General features: G+C 62.5%; 2 protein-coding genes across 7 annotated transcripts; one reads left to right on the top strand and one right to left on the bottom strand.

Annotated features, from left to right (window-relative positions):
- Positions 1 to 1,063: 1,063 nt before the first annotated feature.
- STRA6 (signaling receptor and transporter of retinol STRA6) lies at positions 1,064 to 13,841 on the top strand. Of its 4 annotated transcripts, XM_080607770.1 has the most exons (18): positions 1,064 to 1,723; positions 5,028 to 5,159; positions 6,438 to 6,516; positions 6,630 to 6,715; positions 6,849 to 6,988; positions 7,100 to 7,266; positions 7,383 to 7,508; positions 8,004 to 8,071; positions 8,253 to 8,329; positions 8,728 to 8,789; positions 9,018 to 9,198; positions 10,009 to 10,084; positions 10,170 to 10,303; positions 11,225 to 11,342; positions 11,518 to 11,619; positions 12,130 to 12,293; positions 12,742 to 12,879; positions 12,962 to 13,841. In XM_080607770.1, the coding sequence occupies exons 2-18, from the start codon at positions 5,041 to 5,043 to the stop codon at positions 13,138 to 13,140; spliced, it is 2,016 nt and encodes a 671-aa protein (XP_080463896.1). In that variant the 5' UTR covers positions 1,064 to 1,723; positions 5,028 to 5,040; the 3' UTR covers positions 13,141 to 13,841. The 4 variants fall into 4 exon arrangements, with proteins under 4 accessions (XP_080463896.1, XP_080463895.1, XP_080463894.1 ...); XM_080607769.1 differs by having other exon boundaries at positions 4,989 to 5,159; positions 6,849 to 7,266; XM_080607768.1 differs by having other exon boundaries at positions 4,953 to 5,159; positions 6,849 to 7,266.
- Positions 13,842 to 15,071: 1,230 nt separating this feature from the next.
- Positions 15,072 to 18,770, bottom strand: ISLR (immunoglobulin superfamily containing leucine rich repeat). 3 transcript variants are annotated; one of them, XM_080607782.1, is made up of 2 exons: positions 18,655 to 18,770; positions 15,072 to 17,497 (listed from the first exon to the last, which is right to left on the bottom strand). In XM_080607782.1, the coding sequence occupies exon 2, from the start codon at positions 17,487 to 17,489 to the stop codon at positions 16,221 to 16,223; it is 1,269 nt and encodes a 422-aa protein (XP_080463908.1). In that variant the 5' UTR covers positions 17,490 to 17,497; positions 18,655 to 18,770; the 3' UTR covers positions 15,072 to 16,220. The 3 variants fall into 3 exon arrangements, with proteins under 3 accessions (XP_080463908.1, XP_080463909.1, XP_080463910.1); XM_080607783.1 differs by lacking the exon at positions 18,655 to 18,770 and adding an exon at positions 18,507 to 18,646; XM_080607784.1 differs by lacking the exon at positions 18,655 to 18,770 and adding an exon at positions 17,741 to 18,264.
- Between the last annotated feature and the right edge of the window lie 1,736 nt (positions 18,771 to 20,506).

Below are 20,506 nucleotides of genomic sequence, written 5' to 3'. Positions count from 1 at the left end.
TGGCTTCTGTGCTGGGAGCATCACTGCTTTTAATGGCGTTGGAGGACTCGGTGGCGGAAACTGTGAGCAAAAATTGCATTTATCCCTTGCTGGGGCTTCTGGGCTGGCGTGCTTTTCTTTGGGGGAACCACGCATCCTTCCATCTCCCTGTCCCTTCTCTTGTGCTCCTTTGAAATTGAAGAAAATTGGAAGGAACCGGTGATTTGGCTGTTCTCGGGTGGCTCCCACCCAAGCCAGCGTGGGCTGGTGAGAGCGAGGTGGTGCCACCCAGGGACACCCTGAGTTGGGTGCCGTGGGATGCTGCTCTCAGCTGCTTCCCCCACAAACCTGCATCCCCCTGGGCTGCTGATCTGCAGTGACACGGCCGTGTTCACCTGTGCACCCCTTTGAGGCAGGGACACAGCTTTCCTTTGCCTTGCTTTAAACCCTGCCAGGCTCTGGTGCATGGAAATGAGACGTTTCTGCCTGCTTCGCTTCCCTCCCACCCTTGTGCAAACACATTAGAGCCACCTCTAACGATGGGCTCATCAAAGAGCAATTTTCATGTAATTTAACCCAAGGCACAGTTTATTCAGGCAGCAGCTCCCAGCTGTGCCAGAGGTGCACGTGCAGCCTCCACCATGCTAAAGCAGCACGGCAAAATGACAAACCATGGCCCTGCTTTAGGATAAGTTTCCAGCATCATGTCCCATTCCTTGGTGCCCCAAAACTAAATATGAGAGCCCGCAGATCTCCTGGGAAGGAGGTTGCTTCATGGACACCTTTCCCTTTGGCTGCAGCTCATTTAAGAACAACCCCGGGGAGGAAGGGGGGGACCTGTGGGTCTCTGTTCAGCCTTGCCACAAGGTTTTGGCTAAAAATTAAGCTAAATCTTCCACGCTGATTAATTTTCCCTTTGCTTGCTGTCACGTGCAGAGCGTGGGGGTGTGTGCAGGGATTATCGAGGTGTTGTAACTTGCCGTCTCATGGGCTCGGGGCCCCTGGTGCAGGTGGGAGGCACAGCTCGGACAGGAGGAGAGGAAGGGAATTTCCCCAAATCCTGCTCTTTCCCCCCCAGTGGGGAGGGACAGGGTCCCTGCTTTGCAGTGCTAGGGTGGGGAAGGATGCAGCAAAAGCCCCTTTTCAGCAGGAGTTCTGGGATGGTCACCCCATGCTGGTGGCACCTGGGGGGGCTTTATGTCCCCAGGCTGCCTCTGCCTTCCCCTTTCCACCCCAGCTGCTTTAAAATCTCCCCCAGCGAAGGGTTACGTGGCCAGGATCTGGCCCTTGGGTGTACCCAGGAGGAAGCCTGGAGCCAGCCGAGATGTTTGCAGCATCTTGGGTGGGCCAGCACGGCGCGGGGGCCACCCAGCCCCGCTCTGGTCCCCGTCCCCCCCCCAGCTGTCAGCACGGGGGCGGAGGGAGCAGCTCGGAGACCGGGACGAGGAGCGGGGGAACAGCCAGGGGCTGGCTCCAGCTGCCTCCCTCCCTGGGCAATCAAAGGGGAGAGCGCAGCACGGGGTTGGTTGCTTTTCATTTCCTAAACCCCAGGGTGGCCCCGAGCCAAGGCCTCCTCGCCATGGAGGGGATAAAGTTCCCGGCGCCTCCGCCGCCGGCCTCCACCACCGCCAGCCTCCGCCGCCGCCAGCCTCCGCCGGTGCGCTGAACTTTGCCTGGCGGCGCGCATGGCCGCGTCCACGCCGGGCTGATGCTCTGAGCTTTTCCTGCGGCCCTTTGGGAGAAGGTAACTTCTTATTTTTCAGATGTGTTTTTCTTCTTCCTGCAAAGTTTGCGTGGCAGTGGCGGGGGGAAGCTGGGCTCCCCGGGGGGGTATCGGCCGTGTGTGTGAGCTACCAGCACGCTTGTTGGAGAGGGTGCAGGAGCCCCCAGGCACCCTACGGGGAATATTTCCCCCTCCCCATCAGCAGGGTTTGCAGCACGGGGGGCGCTTTGTGGGCAGTTTTAGCCCAACCCTCCAAAGTTGTGGCTTCTCCCCTCCACTGGCTCCTTGCTCGCAGCACACCTGCTGCACTGCGAGGCTTTGGAAGCAGAGAGGGGTGGCAGCTTAAAACAACCCCCCCACGCCTCCCCAAGCCCGGTTTGTTTCATTTTTTAAGCTGCTACAACTTCTAAAAACGCAAAAGGTGCTTCTGGCTCGTTGGCTTGATGTCCCTGAGGGCAGAAGGGGCTGCTCGGGGCTGGGGGGCTCGCTGCGCTGGTAGGGGCCAGCGGGCTGGGGTCTGGGAGGTGGAGGCTCTGCTGGAGCTCTGTGCCGAGGCTTGGGATGGAAAAACCTCCTCCGTGCCCCCCCTCCCCGTGCTGATTCACCCCCTCCGACCTCTCCCTGCCCCAGACGGGGGCTTTCCTGTGAGGCTGAGGACGTGGGTTGAGGTGCGGCGAGGTCACCGCATCCCCGCAGGCTTCCCGCACGGGGTCACAGCACCGGGGCCTGGTGTCCTCATTGCCCCCGGGGGTGCGCCGAGCCCCCTGTTTCTCGGATGGAGAGAGTGAGCGGGGGCTTCCCGGAGGCTCCAGCCTCCATCCCGATGGTCTGGGGAGGCCGGGGCCTCCCCGGCGCCGAGGTTTGGGCAAGCGGGGAGATCTTTGCGCTGGGGAAAGCGCCGCTTTTCCAGAAAGAGGATTAAAGTCTTCGAGCAGCTCTGGGCGGGCTGAGCAGCGCGGGCAGCTGCTAAATCCCCCTCCGGGACTGAGCGAGGCCAGTCCCCATCCCGTGTCCTCCGCAGCCACCGCTCCGCGGGGACGCGCAGCTCCCCGCTGCCAGCGCGGCTCCCGACGGGCAATTGAATTAGAGGAGATCTCGCTTAAACAGCTCTCCCCCGGCCCAAGCACTCCCTGAACAATTGTGAAACGAGATCTTTATCATTTTTATTAAAAGCTGTACACAAGGCATCACCATTATCCCGGATAGGAGGAGGGGACGGGGGGGGGGGAATTCCCTTATGGCTCCCCCCAAGTCTAATTCATAGTGGTGGGATGCAAAAGCTCCCCAGAGGGTGATGGATGGTGGGAAATGAGGAATATGAAGGAGCTTTATTGGAGCCATCAATCTCGGGCGACGCCAGGGCGATCAAAGGCCCAGCCTGTTCCAGCAGGGGTTAGGCAGAGGAGCAAAGGGATCAGGTTTCGGGGAAACGTGGGGCACCGAGGGGCTGCGGGGCTGGTGGGCACCCAGGGGGCTTGGGCACACCTGCCTCTCCTTGGGGACGTCTGCCTCTCCCTGGGGACACTGCTGGCTGGTGGGCCGCGAGGGGGGGCTTCCCCTCGCTGCCAGAGAGCATCCCGTGAAGATGGAGCAGCTCTCAGAGGGATAACTGGGATGCCTGCTCTTGACCCACCTGGGTCTCGGTGAGGATTTGCTGGCACACGGGGCCGACACAACACCCAGGAAGCTTTTCAGCTCGGCTTTGTGATTTATTTTTACTGCCCTGCGTGGATTCAGGCTGTGGCTTGCCCAGCGGGTGCCGTGTGTCTTCCCTTCCTGCTCCTCTCGGTCGCTACCGACGCGACCTCAGGCAGCCAAACCTTGGGGCAGGGGACACCAGTGAGGTGGTGTCTGCTGGATGGGGTGGGGGTGGGTCCTGTGGGGTGATGCCACCAGGCTGGGGAGATCTCACATCTCCGAGCCCCCCCGGTCACCCTGCTCCAGGTGACCCCGTAGGCAGGTGAGAGGGGCACGGGCAGTCCCCTGGTGGCTGTGGGATAACATCTGAAGGCTGCAGGACCGCTGCCCTGACCCTGCAGGAGGGGAAAGGGGCTTTCGGGTCTCGTAAGAGGCATGTGTGTGCGCTTTACGGGCTCCTTCTACTTTACGGAGTGCTACATTCCTGGGAGGTGAGGTCAGAGCCGCTTCCCTGCGCAGACAAAACCAGGGGATGGCCGGGGAGCCGCTGGCCGAGGGGGGGTCTGGGGTCCTGAGCCCCCAGCAGGGAGCAGGATGCTCGCCCAGGGCTGGTCCTACACCTGCTGGGCCCAGAGCTGGTGGGGAGCACAGAGGGGACGTCACCCGCAGAGCACCAGCCCACGAGGCGTCTGGAGAGGGGGCCGCCTGCATTTCCCCGATTTTTGGGAGCCCTTGGAAGCTGATGAGCCACATCCAGCATGGTCCTTAGCGAGCACCAGCTGTATAAACAGCAGCCCTGAGCAAAGCTCCTGGCGGGGTCATCCACCTCCTCCCCACCCCCTTGGAACCACCAGGCAGGGGTTGGGGAGTCCCCGTGGTCCCATGGGGGTTTGGGGATGTCCCCGAGGTGGCCCTGGGCTGGTGCATGGGGGCAGCGCTGCTGAATGTTGTGTTTGGGGATGAAGGGAAAGCTTCTCAGGAGGGTTTCACTTGGTCCCACCGATGCTTTGCAGATGGGGATGTCCCTCATCTCCTTCAGGGAGCTCTCCTGCCCCAGCAATGGGGTCAGGGTGACTCCTGCAGCCGCTGGATGTGCCTCGGTGTCCCCACTGCCAGCCGGGGACGGGGGAAAGGCTCAGTCCATGATGGGGGTGAGGGATGAGGCAAAACAGAAAAACAGAGCTGTGGGACATCAAGGGAGGGTGTGGGGCTACCCGGGCCAAAGTAACCAAAAAAAAAAAATACCAAAGGGAAGGAAGAAGAAAAGCTTGTTGGAACTGGCACCGGGACAAGCCGTCCCTTTTATTGCTGCGGGGATGATCGGCCCCGTTCCGGCGAGGGGAAGGTGCTGAGGCTCCCTCCCGGGGCTGCACCCCCGAACCTGGTGGCAGGGAGGGACGCTGGGGACACGGCCGCTCGCCCAGCTCCCTCCTGCTTTGCCCGTGCCTCCAAATCCTGACCCTTGTGCTGGTTTCGCAGCCCTTCACGTAAGCGCTGTAAAACAACCCAAACAAAGGCTCCCATTCTATCAGCGGGGAGGCAGTGGCCGCCCAAGGTGGGGATGGGGTGGGAGTGACCCGAGAAGATAAATCTCTTGGCTCCTTGCCTCCAGCCCTGCACTTCCAAGGGGACTTCCCCCCCCCCCAAGAAAAACCCTCTTCCCTCCGCCTCCCCCTTCCCCGTGCAGCAGGAGGACGTCAATGGCAGCCAACAGCTCCGGGGGGGTGCGCGGCTCGCCGCTGGATGATGGCTTTGGGGACGACCTGGTTTCCGACTGGTACATCTACGAGACCGCGGAGCCGGCCGTGCCGCAGGACAAGTAAGCACCCGGTGGTAGTGCCACGCGTCCCCTCAACCCCGCGTGGGTGCCAGCAGCCTGCTCTGGCAAGCCCCGGACCCGCTGCTGGGGCCCCTCTTGTCCCAGCTGATGGACGCAACTCATTGCACGGGTGGTTCTGCCATCCCGGAGCACGGGGTGGGGTTGGTAAGTGGTGTAAATCTGCAGTGGTGGCGGTTTTATAAAGCCTGCTCCCCATCTGTCCCACTCCACTCTTCAGCTGGGCATCCTCCCAAGAGCAGCGGAGGCACAATTTACCTGAGGTGAGCCCCCAGGCGGGTGGCAGGACCCCATCCTGGGTGTCCCGAGGCCACCTCTCAGCACCTATTGTCCCTCTGTTGACTGAGCGAGGCTTTTACACTGCTCAGCTGGCCGATATCTGATCCTGAGGACACCCCGGCAGGGACCAGCCCAGACGTATCCAAAGGGTTGCTCTAGGTCCTTAATCTCCTGCTTTGTGAAACGCCCTTGAAAATCGCCTCGCCCAGCCCCGGCTTGCCCAACTGAAGCCCTGGGGGTAGAACTGGATGGAAGAACCCCCCCCAGAACCCGTCAGGGTGTTTGCTCTTTCCTTCTGGTGTCCTCTTCCAGCTGTGGTGGTGAGGGGAGGGAGGCAGCACCAGTGGTTCTCCATCCGATGGCTGCGCATCCCATCCACACCCCAAACGCTCAGGATTTAATTCTGAAGCCCCGGCGAAACCAAAACTGTTCTGGAGCTGGCGCTTCCTCCCCTCCTTAATGTTGTGGGTGGGCGCCCTGGGCCTCGGGATCTGGGATATTTTGGGACAGCAGGAACTGTCTGGTCTACCCAAGGACAGCTGTTAGAGCAAAAAGGCAGAAGGCACGGAGCTCTGCTGGCGGCAGCCTGTCCTCAGGAACCTCCCCTGGCAGCCTGGTGATAATGCTGGACTGAAAAAATCCTACACGGGGCTTCGTCCCTCCTTGCTGAGCCCCGTTTGGCCCTGACATTTGCACGGGGTCCTGGAGCTCACCCAGCCCCTGCAGGAGCAGCTCGGGCTGCTCCCGGCTGCCATCTCTTGAGCTCAATCCTAAATCCTCCTCCCCAGGGTGACTTCAGCCCCAGCTATCAGGGGTTCCATGGCCCTGCTCTTTGGAGCTTTGCTTCTCCTAAATATCACACCCGAATTGCTGCTGCCATCCCTGCGTGCGCAGAGCATCACCCCAATACCTTAACTTTTTACCCTTTCAGGACAAAATACAACCCCAGATCATTTTTTTAATTTGTTTTCCCCTCTCTAGCACATTTCCCAGCGCAATCCCAGACTGTGACCCCACCATCTCCCCCAGGCTGTACCACGCCTGCATGGCGCCCATCTCCGTAAGTACCCCTGAAGCCCGTCATGTTTGCTGTCCCCAGCTCCATCCTTGTGCACCTTCCCCCAAAGGGCCCTCCTGCTTAGCTAAAACACCCCGCTCCCCTTCTCCTGGCAGCTGGCTGTGCTGCTGGGCTTGTCCTTGCTGGTGAAACGCCGGCGTCTCCGCCGGGGCTGCTGGAACGGCGTCCCTGGGCTGCTCAGGTACCATGTCCCCGCGTCCCCATCACCCTGCCCGGCTGGCACGGGACAAACCAGCCCTAGGGTGGTGGGGACGGGGTGCTGCAGTGTGGAGCAAGGGGGTGCCAGGCTCATTTTGTGCCCCCTGGCCCCACAGCCCGGCCAATTTTCTGGAGGAGGAGGGCAACCGCGGGCTGGTGGCCGCGGTGTTTGGCATCCTCTTCTCGTCCCTGTGCGTGCTGGTGCTGGACCGCGACCCTCTGCCGCTCGTCCCCAACTCGTCCCAGCACAGCCGGGGTAAGGCCAGCACTGCCCCGCCCTGCAGCACCGCAGGGGAACCCCCATGCAGGCTGTTCACTCTGGTCCCTACTGAGAGCGCGCGTCGCCTTTGCTCTCCCCCCGGTCTAGAGTACTGGAAGATCCTGGCTTTGCTCTACTACCCCGCCTTCTACTGCCCCTTGGCTGCCTGCGCCACGGTGGGGCACAGGGCCGGCTACCTCGTGGGCTGCCTGCTGTCCTGGTGCCACTGCGTGGTGCACATCTGGCAGAAGGTGGACTGTCCCCAGTCGCCGAAGGTACGCGTCCCACCACAGGGCAGGCTGCCGGGGCCTGAGGTGGCTGTCCCAGCGCCCTGGAGAAGTGGCACTGAGGCGTCCCTGGGCCGGTGCGTGACAGCGCTGCGTGTCCCCAGATATACAGGTACTACTCCACGCTCTCCTACGTCCCCATCATCCTCTGCCTCGTGGTCTTAAGCCTCTGGTACCCAGCCCTGCTGATCAGGAGCTTCACGGGGCACGACGAGACCTTGGATAAGGAGGTAACAAAGATGTACTGGGTGACCAGGGGCGGTGGGAGCCCGGGGGAACCCCTCGATGGCCCTGCATGGTTTTGAGGCTGCTTCGTGGCTCTCCTGCCCCGCAGCCCAGCTCTGAGCATCAGGGTGCTCCCAGTGCTCCCAGTTTGGCTCCCAGCAGCCTGGCGGCCCTCTGACGGCAACGGGGCACACACGGGTTGCGGCTCTGTTTATCTTGCTGGATTTGAAGAGGGGAAAATCCATCTTTGGAGTAAACTCCTTAGTACAAGAGGCTTACGGCATCAATGTGTCCCATTCAGGCCGGACTGGGGTCGCCTTGTTTTCCTGGCAGGCAGCAATAATCCCCAGCCCTTTTGGAAACGTCAGGCTTTGTTGGGTGAAGGAGAGAAAACCTTCAGAACTGAGCCGCTGGCCCCAGCGTGGACTGAAATAACCCCGGGAGCTCGCTTTGGGCTGCCTGGTGGGAACTGGTCAGCTTTTACAGCTGTTTTCCTTCAGGTTTCAGGGCGAGGCTACTACAAGAAGTACCTACGGGCTGTCCTGTCCAAGCGGCCGAGGAAGGGGAGGTAAGGGCAGCAGCTTCTAGCTGGGAGCCTGGGGACGGCACAGCCTCCTGGCCCTGCTTAAAAAAAGAAAAGAGAAACCACATACATCATGCTCCTGCAGCTCTGCGCGACCAGAGTGCAGCCCTGCCCGCAGTTTGGGAACAGCCAAGCCACGTTTGTCACCTTCTCCTTCCTCCTCCAGCCCCAGCAAGCTAGAAGAGAGCCTCCTGCACCGGGTCCGGGCGTATCTGTGCTCCTACATCTACGCTCCCGAGGAAGGTAGGATGCGCTCTTTTGCTGTAGCAGCAGCTCTGCAAACAGTCTGCCTCCCCCAGGGGACAGCAAATGCCTTCCTTGGCTCCGTCCCCAAAGCATCTGCGCCGTGGCAGCTGCCGCCCGGCGCCTCGGCTCGCGCAAACTGTTGCAGGCTCGGGGTGGGGAGGAGGAGCTGGGGACCCCCATGGGGCACGGGTGGGCTGGGCAGGGATGGAGGGGGGCGCCTGGGGCTCCTTGCTGCAGGTGCATGAGGTTTTATGGGCCTGCAGGAAGCCACGGGAAGGAACCCCGTCCTCTAACGCCCTGCAGGCTTGGGGAGCAGCCTGGGGGAAATCCCCACCAGAAGGGGGCTTGGGCTGGGCTGGGTGGCCTCCTTTTATCCCTCCACTTCTGCCTCGCAGGTTTCCAGCTCCCGCTGAAGCTCATCCTGTCCCTAACCACCTCCGTCGTCGCTGTCTACCAGGTGACCGGGGTGGCCCAGCGGCACGCAGCGCCCCGTGGCCACGTCCTCATAGGGCAAGGGACACATTGCCACGCTCCCTCGGGGCACCGTGGCTTTGGGGCTGGTATTAGCGTGCCTCGAGGTATTACTCGAGCTGAGCCTCGCTAACCGGCCGTGTGCTCGCAGGGCTCAGCCTGCCGTGAGGCTTTAAGCTAACCTGGTGGCTCACGTGGCTCCGCTCCCCCGCAGGTGGCCCTGCTGCTCCTGGTGGCCTTCGTCCCCACCATCCAGATCGTGCGGGCGGGGATGACGAAGGACGTGGTGGTGCTGCTGGTCCAGTTCGGGCTGGTGCCCTCGGAGAACCCGGGCATGCCGGGTGACATGGAGAAGGAGCTCAGCACCGTCAAGCACTACCTGTGGTCGCTGGAAGGTGTGTGGCCATGCCCACAGGGGATTTGGGGAGGAGTTCCGAGTTTAGGGGGTCTCTAACCCAAGCTGCCCGTAGAAGCAGGTGGTGATGGTGCAGGTTATTGTGTTGAAGGAGCATGGGGACCGTGAAGGAGGGGACACAGCCCAGCTGCCCCTGCCCCAGCCTGGGCTGTGCAGACGTGGAAGGCGGGTGCACGGACCTGGTGCCGTGCCAGAGCTCCCCAAGCAGCTGCTGCCTGCCAAAACCGCCGCGCTGCAGATGCTGCTCCTCGGGCAGGCTTTGATATGTGCTGGAATCGAGCAGATGGCCCCTCGTCCCCCCGCTGCGGAGCGGGCACCCGATAATTGAAAGCCCTGGGCAGGGGGCAGGGGGCTGGCAGGGTGCCTCCACCAGGGCTTTTCTGTGGCTTTCCGGAGTCACCGAGCCCCTCTCCTCCTCCCCACCTTTGATTTCCTGACCTTCCCATCTCTCCTGGCAGATCCCCTGCTCCCATCTTGCTTTCCCCTTGCATCCCAGCTTCTGAGCATCCTGCCAGGCTCAGCGCCCTTTGCACGGCTTGCCCAGTCACTTCCCCAGCACCGAGCTAGCCTGGCCCTCTGCCTTCCCCCTTCCCTTTCGCATGGGCAGTATTGCCCTCCAAGGAGATGGAGCAGGGTGTCCTTGTATCGCAAAGAGGCCGAGGAAGGAAACTGAGGCACGGTGCCCTGCTTGGGGGACGCAGCACCATAACCTGACCCCGCCTGATGCCCCCTGGGTGGTGCCTGAGACCCCTCCTGGGGTAACACCGGCCCCCCGGCCGCCTCCCCGCAGTGTGCTACGTGTGCTCGCTGGTGCTCTGCTGCCTGCTGACCATGGCCATGCTGCTGAGGACGCTGGTGATGCACAGGTAGGGCACCGCGCTGCCCAAATCGCCCTCTTTGTGTCCTTGTCCTCGTCCCCGCCGCCCAGCCCCGCTGCTCTCTGCCCTCCAGGAGCAACCTGAAGGCGCTGTACCAAGGGGCCGTGCTCGATGTCTTCTACAAAGCCCACATCCTCCGCCCGTCCCGACAAGCCATCGTCTGCTGGATGAGCTTCGCCAGCTTCCAGACTGCTTTTGCCTGCCTGGGTAGATGTTTCGGGGGGGTCTATGGGGCAGGAGGAGGTGGTGGAGCCCCATTTCCCACAGGTTACCCTGCATTTAAGCAGCCCCAACCCCTCCTTTTTTTTTTTTTTTGCCCCATTTTGCAAAGCTCTAGGGCTTTTGTTCGTGGTTCCCCCAACGCAATCTGTCCTTCTGCTGGGAGGGCCAGGCTGAGCACCAAATGGTGGGGAGAAAAAGGGGGGGCTCGGGGGAGGGGGGGCAGAAGGAGAGCCGTCCTGGCTCGGGCCCAAATATTTTGATCCGCGAATCTGTCACGGCATCTCATGCGAGGGGCTGTCTGTCTCCTCCGGTCCCAGGCGCCGCGTCCCGACGTCTGATAGATGGGTGGGCACGGGATGTGAAACGGGGCAGAAACCCCATCCCTCCTCACCCCGGCGCGGTTTGGGCACACCCCAAAACCTCTCTGGGGCTTGGGCGCACCCCAAACCCCCCAGGAGCATCCCTGGCTGAGCTGCCTGCATCCTGCTGCAGTGCCACGAACACGACTTGAGCTCGAAACCCGATTTCCAGGGCATGAAATCCCAGTGCTCAGGGTGGAGCGCAGCCCCCTTTCCTGCTCGGCACCGCCGCTGCTCCCGGCATGATTTCTGATTAGAAACTGCAGCTCGGGCTGATTTTGTGATGAGGCATCGCGGCCGCAGCCCCCGGAGGCGGCTCCTCTCGGCGGGGGTGAAGCGGGGTGCGATGAGGAAGGCTGAACCCGTCATTAGATCCCGCGCAGAGCATTGTGCGGGGAGCGGGGGAGGCAGGCGAGGAGCCTGCTTATTATGGGATTAAAATGACAGGCGTGCTCAGAATCGAGCACAGGGCTGGAACCAGGAACAAGGAGCACTTCTCCTTCCTCCCTCCCCCGTGACACCTTCTTTCCCCGTGTCTCCCTCCAAGGGCTCCTCATCCAGCAAGTGATTTTCTTCATCTGCTCGGCTGCTTTCACCTTCCTCGTCGTCATCCCGCTCCAATCGGGCACAAGCACGCACCTCTTCAGGCTCGTGCAGAACATGTGGTGAGCGCCCGGGGGTGCAGGGGTGACCCTACTGGGTGCTGTGATGAGTTTTGGGGTGCTTGGATAAAGGGTTATCTCTTTTTTTTTTTGCTGCACCTCGGGCTCCTCCTGCTCTGCTGGAGGTTTCGGGAGCCTCGTCTCCTGGCCTCCAAGCTCCCCGTTCTCTCCTGGCCAGGCCCTTCTGGCTGACCCTGGTGGGCGCCGTCCTCGCGCAGAACCTGGCGGCTCACTCCCAGTTCCTGGAGCACCATCCCCTGCGCAAAGAGCTGACCAACAGGTAGGGGACCCGGGGGCTCCTGGTGCCCAGGGCAGCTTCTCTTGGGTTTGCACGCACCCCTTATGGGGTTAGTTCAACCTCTGCAAGGCTCCTGTAGGGTCTTTAAGCAGCTTTGTGCTCACGGAAGGGGTTCTTTGGAGGCTATTGCTAGGGGCCGTGGCCAGCTTGCAGCCCTGATGTTAGCCTGTGGGGTCGGGGCCCTGTTCCACCCCCACGGGAGCGGTGTCCTCCACCCCGAGCCCCCAGCCTCGTGCTGTGACTGGTACTGAAGCCTCCGAGGGGAAGCAGAGACCCTGTGTGTGCTGGAGGCCAGCCCCCACATCCCAAGCACGCACCAGGAGGGCGTTCACACCTCTCCACGGGATGGAGACATCTCAGGCGGGGACAGGGTCTGCCAGGGAGGGAGGGAAGGCTGGGAGGCTTATTTTGGCAGGTTTCTCTGTTAGGGAAGGGCCATGTTTCCTGTTCTGGGGCATTCTGCTCCTTATTTTCCTCCTTTTCCACCCGCAGGCGAGCTCTCTACATCGTCACCTACCTGCTCTTTCCCGTCAACGTCCTGGTGGGGGTCCTGGCGGGGGTGTGGAGGATGCTCATCTCCGCGCTCTACAACGCCGTGCACTTCTGCCAGCTGGACATCAGCCTGCTGAACCGCGGCGTGGAGACCTTCGACCCAGGTCCCGCACCCGCACGGGGACGCTTCTCCCACCTCCAGGGAGCACAGCAGGGTCTCCTCCATCACCCGGCGCCGCTGGGACCAGGGCTGGCTTCGTGTCCTTGTGCCCAGAAATGTGCTGGGACAACGGGAGCGAGCAGCTCCTCCTGCTGCCCGCCTGGTCCTGCCGGGCTCCTGTGGGGGGTCCTAAGGGGGTTCGCTGGTGGTAGTGTGCAGATCCCGTGCTGGGGGCAGCAGGGAGGGGAGCTCAGCCCTTCCTTTGCTTTTTCTGCTGGGATTTCGGGAGCAGAGCACAGCCCTGGGGCTGGAGATGGATGCTCTGGCATGGCAGGGATGGAGCCTGAGACTTTACCTCCCTGATACTCAAGGGAAAGAAGCGGGGGGGGGGGAACACGTCGCTGGGCAGTGCTGGCCCCTGATCCCTATTTCCTTTGGGCTGCGTCCCCCAGGCTACCACGCGTACTGCCACTACCTGAAAACGGAGGTGAGCCAGTCGCACCCGGTGATGCGAGCCTTCTGCCTGCTGCTCCTCCAGCCGCCCAGGCCACGGGGGACCCCGGAGCCCCGACCGGGGGACGTGGAGGAAGGTGGGTCCCCCGATGCCCCCTGGCCAGCCCCATCCCTGGGGGGCCGCCTGCGGGGCCCCCCCAATCCGCCTTCTCCTTCCAGGCATCCAACTGATGCAGAGCACGAAGGCGCCGTCGGGCGGAGGCCGGCTGAGGCAGAGCCGGGCGCGCTGGTGGCTGGCGTACACCCTCCTCAACAACCCCTCGCTGCTGGCCTGCCGGAAAAACGCCCTCTGTGATCCCACAGCCAACGGTGCCCAGCTCAGCCCCCAGAAGCCCTGACCCACCCCCCCCCAGAGAAGCCCCCTGCCTCCTTTGTCCCTCCCGTCCCCTCCTCGCCTCCCCATGCCTCTCCTCCTGGGCTGGGAGGAGCTGGGCCCCCCCCGTCCCTCCCCAGCAGTGACAGCACTGCTTTTTAGCTCTAGGTCCGTGCCGAGCCACCTGCGGGGTCCGTAGGCGATGAGACAGCCAGGGCACGTGGGGCACTCCCCAGCCTGACGTGGGAGCAGAGGGGTTGATGATCCAAGCTGAACCCTTTGGGCACCTCCAAAGCCCCTTAGGGGTCACTTCCGAGCCGAACCCACCCGTCCTTCTCCCCATCTCGTGGCACAGAGTGACCACGAGGAGCCACCCCCATCTCAGTGCCCTCTGCAGAAGGTCCCCACCGCTACCCCCAGATTCTCCAGTCCAGGTCTGAGCCTCTTTTCCCCTGTTTTGTGAAGGCTGAAACCCCTTTCTGCTCCATTTGGGGCTGGAAGGTCGCAGAGCTTCTTGTTTGGGGCTCCCCATAGCTCTCATCGCCCGGCGTGCTCTCAACAGGCTGTTTCCCCCTCCTCTACCCTTCCCCCTCCTGCTCCAACGCAGCGTTCCCCTGGGGGGGCAGCTGTCCCCCCCAGCTGGGACTGAGCCCCCGAAGCAGTCTGACACCCCTCTCAGCCTTGCCGAGCTGGGGAAGGAGAATAAATCGTGTACCTCCTCGCTGCGCTTGCCGTCTGCTGGCTCTTTGGGTCCTTCCCAAGGGTGAGGGGAGGGCAGAGCTGGGGACGCGGGGCCAGGAGGGCCACCAGGGCTGTCCCTGCTGTGTTGGCTGGGGTTACTTTGAGCTGAGGCTTCATGGTAGGTTTTGGGGGGGTCAGTGGGCCCCTCCGTCTTAGAAGAACCCAAAGCAGAGCAAGAGGCTTGCTCCTCAAAACAGCTGCCGGCCCCTGTGGCACAGCCAAGGGGGTACATGGGGACAGGGACGGCATGGCCGGGAGCTGTGCATCCCTGGAGCAGCCTCCGGGCTGCCAGGGCTTTGAGGAAGGCTTTGGTAATCCCTGAAATCTTCTGCAGCTCCAGGCCAGGGGTGGAGCAGGGTTTCTGTGCGTGTTTACGCAGCCTGCAGCTTCCCGGAGCTGTCTTGGCACTGACGGAGGTGAGAGATGACAGGAGGTGGCTTCTTTCTTCTTTGTTTGTTTTCTTTTCCCTCCTTTGGCATAATCGGGGTGCCCTGGGGGTGAGCTAAGCTCTTTGTGGTGGTTTCTTGCCTCGGTGAGCTCCCAGCCTCGCACGCAGCCTCGGTACAGCTGTGGGTGCCGGGGTCTGGCTGTGTCCCCACGCGTCCCCAGGGCCACCATCCTCTCTAGATGTCACCTGCCTGAGCCCCTGTGAGGTGGGTCAGGGAGCTGGGCTGGCTGAAAAAAAGTGAAATTTGCCTTTATAAACGTGAGGGACAGCAGTGGCACATGGCCACGGGCCTGCAGGGGAGCAGAGAGGGGTAGTGGCACCCCAGGCTGGCACCGTTTGGTGGCCTCCATCCTTTGGCCACCTCGGGGACGTGGAGAGGGCCCGATTGGAGAAGCTGAGTCCTACGAAACGAAACCGAAACTCCCCGCTGAGACCTTGTCCTCCCAGCGCTGGGGTTGGAGCGGCGCTGGTATTTTTTTTTTTATCGTCTGTAATGGGAAAAATCTGCGGCTGCTCGTTAGCATCAAAAGCCGGCAGCCGGGGGCTGCTCCCGGGCTGTGCTCCCTGTTCCAGCCGCCATAAAAGAACCCAGATCTGGGGCTGCAGAGCCTGCGCAGAGGCCTCGGGCTCCGGCACAGCTGCTTTTCAGCTGCTCGGTGTCCCTGCCTTCCCCTCCCTGCCCCAGCGGGCGATTTGGGGCACCCCGTGAACCCGTTCTCCCTCCCAGGGCCACGGGGCTGGGTGGGCGCAGAGGCAGCAGGCATGGGTTGGCTTATAAAAGGTATTTATTGTGCTTGGTACTCGGCTGGCCATACAGCTTTGGTTATAGGGCTGCGGGAGGCTGCACAGCTCCCGCAGGTGAGCGCTTAGCAGAAGGCACGAGGAAGGACAGCCGTGCCATGGGGTGGGGAGAGGGAGGTGCTCAGCGGGTCCCCGGCACCCTGGGGTGGTGGGCATGGTGTGTACGTCCCAACGGGGCTGCTGAAGCACTTTCAGGGGAGTTTTCTTTTTCCTTTGGGTCTCTTTGGTCTCAGTTCCCCCCTGCTTTCGAAGCCTTGGAGCTGGAGCAGCGCAGCCCGGTGGGTCCAGCCCAGCCGAGCGGTTTGGACCGTGGGCTTCAGTGGTGAAAGGGAGGGGGGAAAGCATCTGCGTCCCATCTGGGGGAGGCACAGAGGGGGCAGGGCCTGATCCTGCGATGCAAGGAGGGCACAGGCACCTCGGGTGCTCCCTCCCCCAGCCAGTTTCCCGCAGGGGTGAAGGCAGTGGATGGAAATGCTTCTCCCCAAATGGCCTGATTCACATCCTTGACCTGGCACAATGTGCCCCACACCTCTCCTACCATATTTATCCCGCTCAGAAGCACCTCACTAGTTCTGCCCCTAAAGCCACATGCCCTGTAGACCCCATACTAGGGCTCCCTGCTTGCTCAGCCTGGACCTACAGCCCCCGGTGCTCCAGGGGATGCTGGTGGTAGGAAGGGTGCTCCTGGCTGACACCCAGCACCTGGATGGGGTGGGGACGTGGCCTTTGTGCCCCCTGCCCACCCCTGGGGCTGCGGGTGGAGGAGGGCTGGTGGTGGGGGCTCTGAGACTGGGGGGGTTGCCCCATGGAGGGTGGGCTTCACCCCTGCAGCCCGGTTTTGGTCTCGGGGGGAGCTGGTGGCAGACATGTGGGTGCCTGGAAAGCGGCAGCATGGTGCTGAGCTGCCCCACGTCACATTTCACCCAAGCCTATTTGAAGCTCTCAAGACCCCATCGAGGAGGGGATGTGCTGCCAGCCCCGGGCTCGGCTCCAGGCCCCCTGGGACTCCCAACCGCCCGCAGTTCCCAGAAGCTCAGCAAACGCGTGGCACTACGTGAAGATAAATGATACAGAAAGAGGGGGGAGCCCCCCGGGCACCGTTTCCTTCTCCCCCTTTACCAGCTCAGCGTGATGCCCAAAGCCAGCAGGAGGGTCCCCAGCCGGACCCGGGGCACGGCTCCTGCAGCCTTGCTCTTCGACTCCCTCGGCACGTGGTAAACGATCACCAGCTTTTCCCCGGCCCCGGACGGATCCATTTCGTCACCCTTGTAGCAGCTCTGGCCCCCGAGATGGCTGGCCTGGGGGTCATCCTGCAGCAGGTCTTCGGCCGGATTCTCCGACCCAGCCAAAGCCACATTGACCGAGACCTCCCGCATGCCCACGTCATTGACGGCGAGGCAGGTGTAGATGCCTTCATCCTCCTTGCTGAACTTGGGGATGGCCATGGTGCCATTCTTGAAAACCAGGAAGCGCTCCTGGCTCTGCTTGGCGCGCCCGGAGAGGGAAGCATTCCCATCCCGCGCCACAGTGGGCCCATTGATCTCGACGCCGCGGGTGGAGGTCTTGATCTTCCAGCGGATCTCTGGCGGGGGGCTGCCCGCCACGCTGCAGTGCAGCGTCAGGGTGAGGCCATCGTACGTGACGGAGTTGTCCAGGTTGGAGAGGTAGGTGAGCTGCACGGACGGGGCGACGCAGTGGTGCTCGGGGATGTCCGTCACCGCCCTGCCCTTCAGCCTGCCCGGAGCCACGCACAGCGTAGCTCCCCCCTTGGTGATGGAGACGGAGGTGCTCTCGGTCCACCTCTTCAGCCAGAAGACCTTACAGGAGCAGTTGAAGGGGTTGTTGAAGATCTGCAGCTGGGACAGGGAGGGCAGCTTGTCGAAGGTGCCCTCGGCCAGCGTGGTGAGCTGGTTGTCGTTCAGCCACAGCGAGCGCAGGTCCTTCAGGGCGTGGAAGGCATCCCGGGGCAGCCCGGCGAGCCGGTTGTTGTTCATCTTCAGGATCTGCAAGCCGCTGAGGTTGCGGAGGTCCTGCCAGGGGAAATCCATAATCTTGTTGTGGCTCAGGTCCAGGTTCTTCAGCTGCGCCAGGAGCGCGAAAGCCCCCGGCTCCACGGTGCCGATCTGGTTGTAGCCCAGCCACAGCGACTGCACCTCGGGGACCTCGGCGAAGGCGCCCCGCCTCAGCCAGCCGATCCTGTTGGCTGACAGGGTGAGGATGGAGACGTTGGGGGACAGCCCCCGGGGCACCTCCAGCAGCTCCTTGTAGGCGCACTCGGCCAGCAGCCGCCCGTTCTTCTTGGCAGAGCAGGAGCAGGCGCTGGGGCAGGCCAGGCTGCGCCCCAGCAGCGCAGCGATGCCCAGGCAGCACAGCAGCGGCCTCATCCTTCCTCCTGGGGACAGAGACAGGGGGCGTGAAGGGGGGGCTGGTTCACTGGAGTCAGCCGGTCTAGGGCTCTGCTGCTCCTCGCCAAGCGCTAACAGGAAACAGCCCGTGCTGCTCCGTGGCGGCTCGGCCGGTGCAGTAGCGAGGAATTGGTGAAATATTCCCAAATCCGAGCAAGGCACGGCCGTGCCGAGAGCTTTCGGCTACCTCCGTGATCCCAAAACGCTTCCTGCCTGCACCAGCTCCTTACCAAAATGTCCCCCCCGCCCCGGGAAGCCGCTTCCTTATTCTGGGAATCCTGCATCCCTCCTGGGCTTGGACGCGCAGTACAAGCTCCGGGTTCAGAGTTCACTCCATCTCTCCCTCTCCGGAGCACTTCAGCCCTTTTCCCCCCAGCCTCAGCCCTTCTCCCTCCAAAGCACCAAACTTTCGGTCTCCTCGGCACGCGTTCAGCCCTCAAACCAACCCCCGGCCTCCACGTTTTTTTCCATGGAGAAAAGAAAAACAGCTTCCCGACTGCTTTTTCTCAGCAGAGAGCGGGGTCCTGAGCTGCTGGAAGGTTTTACAACGCTTTCGGCTGCCAAGGGCAGAGCTAACTCCTCGCTCGCCTCGCCGGGGGCTGCGTACGGGCTGGGCCCCCCCTCGGGAAAGGTTAAAGCCCGGCTCTGCGGGGAGCTGGCAGCGGGACCCCCTTTGTTTCCCCAGCCCTGGCACTTCCAGCGGGAGGGGAAAGGGGTTGGCGGCACCAAAACCCTGCGCAACAGCCCGGGGGGGGGCGGGGGGAGCGACTTGCAAAAACCGGGCTGGGGTGGCTGCAGCGGGGGGGGTGGGAAGCGTCCGGGGGTTGGGGCCGGATCCTGGATCCCTTTGGGGCGCTCCCAGCCCCCCCCATGTCCCTCCCCTACACCCGATGCTACGGGGCTGGCGCATACCAGAGCCGTGCACAACGCCCCCCCCCGTGCCTCCCCGGTCCCCCCGAGCGCCCCCGGTCCCCCAACCCCCCCCGGCCCCATCACCGGCCCCGTGGGCTTCCCGGGGACGGGGTCGCCCCTCGCTCTCCCGCCGCGGCTCCGGTGCTGGCGGCTGCGGCTCCCGCTCCCCCCCGCCCCGGCTTCTCTTCCCCCTCCCGGTCCCCCGGGCCCTTTTGTTTTCCATGGCACCGACCCGCTCCAGCTCTCGCCTTCCCGAGGATCGCAGGGAAAAAAAAAAAAAAAAAAAAGAAAAAAAAAAAAGAAAAGAAAAAAGAGAGAAAAAAACCGCAACCAGCCGGCCCCTCCTCCCCCCCGCAGCCCGGGCCTGTGTCCGTCCCCCCCTGCCCCATGCCGGGGGGGCTGTCCCGCAGCCCCCGGCCCCAGAGGGCTGAGGGTGCAGAGCATCCTCCTCCGGGGTTAAAAATTAGAGGGGATGTGGTGCAAGGTATCGGGGGGTTGGGGGCGTCCCGGGACTTTTCCCTCCGCCTCTGCCCCCAAAAGATGTCGGGATGAACACAGGGGGACTCGGAACTGCTGCTCCCGGCTCTTCCCCCCTTTTGTTGTGCTGTGGGATAAGAGATCCCCTCATCCTACTGTTGTGGGGCCAACGGCACAGCGCTACCAGTGTCCCCTATCCGTCCACCCCCGTGGGCTGCGACAACGGGGCGAGGAAAGCGCCTGGTCGCGGTCACCCGTGGGCACGTCCTGCTCCACGCAGGGCCCGCAGCAGCAGGGTTAATGCTTTAGGAGGGGCCAAGCCACCCTGCTGCGCCCCCTTAACCCTTTCTGCCCAGCGCCAGCCTGGAGAAACGACCCCGGGACTGGGGGGGCAGGATGCTGAGCCCCCTCCCCGCGCCCTAATTGTGCCCGTGGGCACCTGGCGCTAATTAGCGCCCTCCCGAAAAGGAGCGGAGGGGGGAGCAATCCGGCACCGCGAGGTGCTCCTCACCGCCGGATCCCCTGCGGACACGCCGGGCGGGGACATCTATTACCCTCTAATTAAAGGGAGGCAGCAATGATTGTTCTTTTTTATTCCTTGCGTGTTCCTGGGCATGAAACTCAATTAAAGTGTATCCGCAGAAGGGGATTTGTCTGCGGTGAGGGGGGGGGGGGGAAGTGTTTTCGCACGTGTTTTTCAAAGCTGCAGCAGACACCTGGGCTGCCGTGGCGGAGCCCCGAGCCGGCAGGATTTGGGGGATTCGGGGGGGCACCCCTCCGCCCGCCCCCCTCCTTGCTTTGTCCGCCTTCTCCCCGCTCCCTCCCCGTGCTGTAGGAGAAAGATGCGGAGCCAGGACCTGAAATAGAAAGCCGTGCTCCGGAGGATGGAGAAAGGAGAGGCTGGGGGCGGCGGGATGGGCTGCGGATGGTGCTGGAGGGGTGGGCGCTCCGCCGGCATCGGGGCTGCGGGGTTATGGGGTCGCCCCCCTATCCCCCCCTCCCTGTGCATCTCCCTGGTCTTTTTCGTATGGGCGAGGCTGGCTGCAAGCGGAGCTCCAGATAAGAAAAGCAATCAAAGGCGGCCTTAAATCTTCGCCCTGTAAGCGTGGGCTTAAATCACCCGTGGGGCGAGAGTCCCCCATAAATCCGGGAGCGCTGGGTGCCGGGCTGCGCTCCTGTACCCGATGCTGTGCCTTCCCCTGCGTGCGGGGGGAAAAACACGGGCTCTGTGGGCATCTGTGGATTTGCACATTTGTTGAGCATGTGTGGTGTGTGTGCCGAAATATATAATGCCTGTAAAAATAACAGGAGAACGTCCTGCGTGGTTTTGTTACCTATTTGTATGGAGGACGCGTGTAAATGTGTGCACACGCCGTGCGGAAACGTTGTCTTTGCATTTCGATGTGTTGTGTGTATAGGGAGAGGTTTGTAATATTTTTATGCACATGATGCATTTGGATACATTTATATGGTGTGCACAGACTGACTACACCCGGCGTGCGTGTGGGGGTAAGGTTATTTGTGGGGGTGCACGGCACGGATGGATAAAGGAGCGTACGCAGCGAGGATGTGTATATATATAGCAGGTGGCTCTGCACATAGGGCGC

Source organism: Anser brachyrhynchus (assembly GCF_964034855.1).
Source record: "Anser brachyrhynchus genome assembly, chromosome: 11".
NCBI lineage: Eukaryota > Metazoa > Chordata > Aves > Anseriformes > Anatidae > Anser > Anser brachyrhynchus.
This window is presented reverse-complemented; position numbering and strand designations above follow the sequence as displayed.